Source organism: Varanus komodoensis, unplaced genomic scaffold (assembly GCF_004798865.1).
Source record: "Varanus komodoensis strain SLA01 unplaced genomic scaffold, ASM479886v1 scaffold8, whole genome shotgun sequence".
Taxonomy (NCBI): domain Eukaryota; kingdom Metazoa; phylum Chordata; class Lepidosauria; order Squamata; family Varanidae; genus Varanus; species Varanus komodoensis.
Genome location: NW_025336481.1, coordinates 18,688,788 through 18,695,990, shown reverse-complemented (window position 1 = coordinate 18,695,990; position 7,203 = coordinate 18,688,788). Strand labels below are relative to the sequence as shown.

General features: G+C 37.0%; 1 protein-coding gene across 1 annotated transcript in view; it reads right to left on the bottom strand.

Annotated features, from left to right (window-relative positions):
* Positions 1 to 3,518: 3,518 nt before the first annotated feature.
* Positions 3,519 to 7,203, bottom strand: part of MEI1 (meiotic double-stranded break formation protein 1) — a 52,328-nt gene continuing 48,643 nt past the window's right edge. The window contains exons 27-30 of the mRNA XM_044455176.1: positions 7,093 to 7,199; positions 6,020 to 6,151; positions 4,718 to 4,827; positions 3,519 to 3,630 (exon numbers count right to left, since the gene is read on the bottom strand). Coding sequence (XP_044311111.1) covers positions 3,585 to 3,630; positions 4,718 to 4,827; positions 6,020 to 6,151; positions 7,093 to 7,199 — 395 coding nt within the window. The 3' untranslated portion in view covers positions 3,519 to 3,584. The remainder of the gene's footprint in view (positions 3,631 to 4,717; positions 4,828 to 6,019; positions 6,152 to 7,092; positions 7,200 to 7,203) is intronic.

The following is a 7,203-nucleotide window of genomic DNA, read 5'->3' as shown; positions in this document are numbered from 1 at the left end:
AAGCCCGAGAGGGAAAGAGTTGATCTGCAAGGAAAGAGGGTTAGAAGGAACAATGAAACTATGATTAATAAGAATCTGGTTTGTTTTATTTCATTCATAATTAACGAATACTTTAAATATGACTGTCTCTTAAACCATATGAAATACATTTGTACCAGTATTTCTGCCGAAGCATGACACGTGCCTATAGATTTAGGACTGAGGATCAGGAAGTGAAGGAGGTTGGGCGCCAAGAGGAATCAGCCGCAGCCTCCTTCCCTCCGCTGGCATGCCCTTTCTTTGCTCTCTAAAGCCCAGTTGTGTCCTCAGAGGCAACCAGCAGAGTTCCTTATGTGCCAGCTGCAGCAATGGAGTGGCCTTTTGAGTCCCAGGTCTGATGGCACAGGATCTCAGTGGTGCTCCAAAAAACCTCTCAGACATCAGACGGCCATGATCGCATGCCTCCTTGCATAGAATCAACTATTTCAAGAAGTATAAGAAAGTGCCAAGCAAAAGATACGTAACACCAGAGTTAGCTTTGTGAAATATGTTTATGAAAGAAAACAAAGAGATAAGGGAAAACATGTTGACAGCCACAAGGCAATCACTAGCAAATGACTGAGAAACAGCTTGGATCTCAACAATAGCTAAGTGGAAAAATAAAATAAAGATATAAGTATAAAAAAAGATACTGGCAAAATATATAGCTTATATGGAGCAAGATAATCTTGGAAGAAGCTTGCAGAAAATTCTGGAACTGATGAAAAAATATTAAAAAGGAATTAAATCGGACAATTTAACTTGGATCAAATCAAGTGTGGAATAAGTATTAATAGGTATTAATATAGATTTTATTTTGCTTTGTAAGTATTTTTGAAAATGTAATAAAAATAATTAAAAATCAGGGCTGCAGACTATTTCTCTGATCTGTGGATTATTCAGTAAAAGTTTTCGGTCGTTATTTTGCCAAGACTTGAGGACAGGTTTCTCTTTTCTAGTTCTGGTACTACTGTAATATTTTTTTTTTATTTATTTTCGATTTATATCCTGCCTTTTTCCTACAAAGGGCTCAAGGCAGCTTACATCGCTTCCTCCGTCTTATCCCCACAACAACAACCCTGTGAGGTAGGTTGGGCTGAGAGTCTGCAACTGGCCCAAAGTCACCCAGTTGGCTCCATGGCTGAGCAGGGACTAGAACCCAGGTCGCCTGAGTCCCAGTCCCATGCTCTTAACCACTACACCACACTGGCTCTCATATAATTTACTAATATGAATAATAGTAAATTTATTAAAGACACCTGAGAGTTATAACAAAATGTTGCACCATGGCATGATAGCTAAAATGTGGCACCGGTTCCAGGGAGATCAAGGTTCTAGTACTAGTACTCAGCCATGAAGCTCACTGGGTAACTTTGAGCCATTCACAGATGTCCAACCCAACCTATCTCAAAGCTGTTGTTTTGAGGATAAAATTAAGCTAGGTGAACCTCCTTGGGTTCCTCACATGGGAAAAGGTTGGGATATAAAAATAGTAATGATGTTTATGATGATATAATGAGCTGTTGCTCAGGATTCCAACCACACCATTCTCCCACCACTTCTGTCAGTATTCTGCCGTCACTTAGGGCACCCAATCCTCATTGGGTTGGTTTTGAGGTACCTTCACAATCTACTCAGATATTAAAATATAAATAGGTTTGCACTCTGAGTTAACTAAATTATATTTAAAATCATTTCACCTTTTGATAAAATTTCATAGACCACAGTTTCCACTGATTGTTGGAAGAAAAGACCATAATTCCCTCTATTCCCTCTATTTCAGGTATGACTGCTATTGCTGCTTCTATAGTTAAACTGGTATCCAAATTACCAACATGTAGAAACATTCTGCATTCTAGAGGATTCTCAGAATCCTGGAATCCTCTGGTTCTTTCTTTACTTTCTTCCATGCATCCATGTTCTTGCCAAGTGCTGGTACTTTTAATTGATTATTATAGCCAGAATTCACTTTTCCCTCTCTGTGGTCACTACTAACATTGTAGGGTAGAATGCTATGGGGAGGCCTGTAACACTCTGAGGATTGCAGGCTTTCTATGCAGAGTAGAAGGTGCATTTAGGAGGTGGTTACCTCCTCCCCCCACCTCCACTCTTCAAAACAGGTAGTTTCAGTTGGCTGTCTAAGGCAATTTGGAGAGGGAGAAGAGGCAACTGAGGTGCCACAAGAATTCATCATACCCTGACAATGCTGGCTTCTTCCCCTTTCTGCCCTCAGAATACCCACTAAACCCCTTCTCCAAGGTTGCAAAGAAGCAGCTGGTAAAATTCTTTCCACATAGGCTGCAAGGCATGGCAGCAGAGGTGGCGATACAAGATCAGAGGGATTTTCCAAGCTTGGCACAAGGATTTCAAACAATCCTATGGCCTCAGTCCTCAGACAACCGTCTCTAGAGGCCATGGAATGGCTTTAGTTCCCTCAAAAAGTAATATCCTATTCTAGAGTCCCTTCCAAGTTCTATTTTTACCCATTCTGTTTTAAAAGCTGCCACCCATCCCATGTTTCCTATCTTTTAATCATTTAATTTCTTCATACCACACTCATTTCCTCTTGCTTCTTGTCTTCACTCTACCAGTCTCCTCATTAAACCAAAGATTATCCTCTTCCTGTGACCTTTTCCCTAGCAGCTCTGCTATGAAAGCACTCTTCCACTTAATATCAAACACCTCTCCTCCATTACTACTTTCAAATGTCTGCTTAAGACACCCATTCACTCTGGCCTTCCCTGATTGATCTACTTTCTCTTTTATAATTCTTCAGTTTCTTCTCTAATGTGTCTCAGCTTTGATTAAATTATAAGTCTAGGGGCAAATAATGTTTCAGTTTCAGTTTCCTGTATACCATGTAGCAGTTTTAGGTATTTTGTTACAAGAAACACAATATGGCAATTTAAAATGTTAAAAAAGCTACAAAAATCACTATAGTCTGGGCAACACAGTGAGAACAGCATCATAGCAAGATCTATCGCCAAAGAAAGAATTTTCATAACATGGTCACAAAAAAATCAAAATGAGAACTAGCACTTAAATGTGCCAGCTTTAAGAAAGTTCTCATAGCAAAATGGTTGAGATTACTACCATTGCAGTTAAGGGAGAAAAGGTCAACCAAAATGCATTGCTGACTATGAATTTGGTGAGATAAAATCCTTGAATCACAACTTCTTTCTCATGAAATTGCTTAGGTGCATAAAACCATCATTTTGCATTAACCAAAACCATAATTCACATCACCTCAATATGAAAGAGATATAAAAACCGTTAAAAATACCAATAAAAATGCATCAGTACTGCCCGCAAATTATTTTCCAGATCAGTATTGAAAATAACTCTCAAGTTATCTAAAGCTAAGTTGTATCTATGAAAGACAGAAAACAGTTAAAGTTTTTAATATGAGTGTTTTTATTTCAACTACTAAATAGATTACTAAATGACTTCTGGGGTAGGCTGTAATCTCCTTTATATTCCTTCTTTAAACCAACTGACAGGCAAAAATTATAAAGGCAAGTTGCTTTATCCATTCATTACTGTGTTCAGTACTTTCTCTTCTCATTTCAGTCTCTGATGTGTGAGAGAGACACTACTATTCCATTATGAAATCTGAATTCAAAGATTTGAGAGGAAAGTCAACAAAATAATCAAAAGGATTGTATGTAGGAAGAAAATATATTCATTTTTCACTAAATATTTGAGGGCTTCCCACAATGAAAAGCCAAAAATATTTCAGAATCACTTTGTTTCTAAGTCTATTACTTTCCAGAAAATAGTTACAGCACAATCCTATATGTGCTTTCTTAAAACTGAATAAGTTCCTTTGAGTTCAATTTGGCTTACTCCCAGATAAATGAGTGTAGGATTGCAGCTTTAGGTAAGTTGATCAAGTTGATTCTGGCGAGATAAAACTTCTACCTATCCAGTTAAGTAATGCTTCTTCATTAGCCAAAAAATAGAGCTATTACATAAATGCCACAAGGCACTCCTGCCTGCTGAACAAAATCATTATTATTGATAATTACTGGCTTGATCAGTGCTCTGATTGCAGTTTGCCTGCCCCAGCACTGAATAATGTTAGTGGCACAGTAAAAATGCCAACAGAAAGCTTTAGGATGCTTTCCCAGTTTCCATTTTCTGAATGCTAACAAAAAACCTTTCCTATTACTCTTTTCAAAACAGAAGTGATATTAGTATATTTCATTTTTATAATTTTTACACTGATGTAATTATGATAAACTTTAGACTGTTCATAGTCATTTTGTTCATCCTCATATAATGAGAACTACTGATAGATTTATCAATGTTATGGGTAAAGTAAGGATCTTACAAAAGGAGGGACAGTCTTTCACAAGTAGCTTGATGAAACAAAGGCACTCTACCAGCAACAAGAAAAAAACTGAAGAATGAAAAGCAGTACCTGCCTGGCTGCTCTTGCTTAACAAATTATCATAATTTATCTAATATGAAGAGTTACATGTCCCACAACTGTACCGTATTCCTTTATATCTAATTTTGATTTTCTTACATTTTCTGTTTTATCTAAATTCAAATGATGCAAAGGTCAAAAACAAGGAATTTAAGAACACTCTCTTCCGGTGGCCTGATCATAAAATAGCTGGCCTAGCTTGAACCTCAGGCTCAGCCACATGATAGTTTATATTTCACTTTAGTAACATATCCTGCCAAAGGATACACCATGTCTTGATGGGTATGCAGACTCCTCCTTGTTGATGGGAGGCTCTCTAGCAAGATTTGGACATATGTATTTTGGGTCGATTCCACCTGGTATTTTCCATTTTGAAGCTGACATTGGGAATTAGAGAAATCATTAATAGGTTTCTTCCTTTATGTTTTAATTTCTATCACTTCCTCTACTTGCTACAACAGCAGGAAAGCCCAAATCCCTGTCCACATGGCAGCATGCTGTCCTGTAGCACTAAGAGAGATGCATGAAAAGTTTATTCGAGTAAGTAACTTATATTTTCTGCTTTGAATCAGAGTCAGTACAATTTTACACAGCTAGTGCTGATACTGGAGATTGCACTATGCATCCATACAAGCATGTGGGTTCAAGTGGTATTTCTGGGTTTGAAAAGGCATAAAGCAAGAGCAGAGAATGTGTACTCCTCCTGATGTTGCTGGACTGTATCTCCCATCAGCCCTAACCAACATAGCCTATGGTGGAAAATTACAGGAACTGCAGTCCAACAACATCTGGAGGACCTTATGTTCTCCACTGCTAACATAAAGTGTACTTCTGAATCAAGTGCCAGCCTTATATATTTGTACTCCAGAAGGAAAATGTCAAAATGACAATCTTCTCTGTCTCATTTTCTGTAATGAACCTAAAAGTTGGAATTAAGAAAACAATTCCCCCTCTAGAATCTGGTGCTCAAAGCAAGCAACTTTTGGTAAGGCCAGCTATATTCATATCATTTCAGAATTTTATACAGGTGCTCTTTTATTCCTATTTATTTATGGCTTATGTTATTCATGTATTTGAGATATTTATTTACTACCATTCACAATTTTTATATATTTATTACACATAGAGACACACATCTCCATCTCCTCTCTCAGGACAGTTTTTAATGCAAATGAAAGACAAAACATACAATCAAGCAAAACCAAATGCCAATATGAAAATATTGAAAGTGCTTATATATTTTTTAAAAAACTACACAGTAAAACCACTAATTCTTTTCAAGTATATTTTAAAAAGTGGTTATTCCATTTGAAAGAAAAAATTGAAAAGGAGGAGAAGCAAGGGACACAAATGCAACAGAAAAAAATCCTGATCAAGAATGTTTTATTGTTAAATAGTACAGCTCTCACAGTTAAAGGTCTTGAAGGGACAAATGAGTCCCCTAATATGTGGAGCTTATAGAAGCCAAACTGATAACAAGAACACTACCACGAGAAAACAGTCACTCTTTTTATTCTCTGGTCAACTACTACGCACTGTCACCAAATTATCTTTTCCTAAAATGTTCACCTGAAGAAGAAATGAGCGAAGAGCAGCAATTGTAGCATCAGAAAGTTCTGCCATTTTGGAATTTCTTGCTTCTTCAAGTATGTGGCTAATTTCATTTTGAGAAATAATCCTGGTGCTTTGGTACCTCATAAACTAATAAATAAATAAACTTGAATTTTAATTCCAACACAGAATCTTCTGTAGATTTGCACAGAACCATTAGCTGCCTCAAGTTTCACTGGGGCACTCTTCAGCACAATTTAAGGATAGAAATTTTAAAATACTGCATTTATTTTATTATCTTGCCTCACTTAAGGCAAGGGATAAGCTAGATAACCAAATGAATGTTTTCCAGCTTAATGATTCTATGGAAACTTATGTTAAAATTAAACTTTCCAAGTATACTGAAAGCACAAGCTAGGGCAAATTACTTCAGCATATACAAAAGTGCTAAACGTTGCAACCATTTAGACATTTACCTTGGAGTAAGCCCCACTGAATTCAGTAGAACTAATTTTTGAGTTGATATGCACTGGATTGCACTTTAAGTTTGGTAGACATAAAAAAATAGAACTCCCTTCGAAAATAAGAACATTGTGAATGTAGTCACTTCTGATACAACTCACAGATGGATATATGGACTTCTAACATATTTGCTTAAGAACCTTTGCTGTATTTCTGAGTAACCTGCATTAGCCCCCACCATAATTCAACCTGGTCAACAGGCCACATGGTTACAATAAAGACTGAGAACTCATCAGCCCAAGAAGTTTTCTACTTCAGGATTCTAAGCTAATATAACATGGAAGGTACAAACTCTGCTCCCCCAACTATTGTTGTTCTAAGTTAAAAGGAAGTTTTATGCAGCTCCAGTTCTGAAATACCTACATCCCAATGTCTTTGCTCAAAATCAGTACTCCTCTCCAATGCATTTAATGTTTTTGTTTTTAAAGTCAGGAGATCCAAGTACACAATCCAGGTCTCTTTGGCCCACAGGACTACTTGTGATAACAGAAGCAATATGAACACCTGTAGACATAGTATACTGCAATTACAGTGTGCACAGGATAACTGTTTATAGTTCTTGTACTCACCAAAGCAAGTAGTCTAAGAATTTCTGGGTGAAGAAAGGAATGTTTCACACCATCCAGAAGTGTGATCAACAGGAATCTATTCCATGGTTGTTCAGCTATATGGTGTGCTAG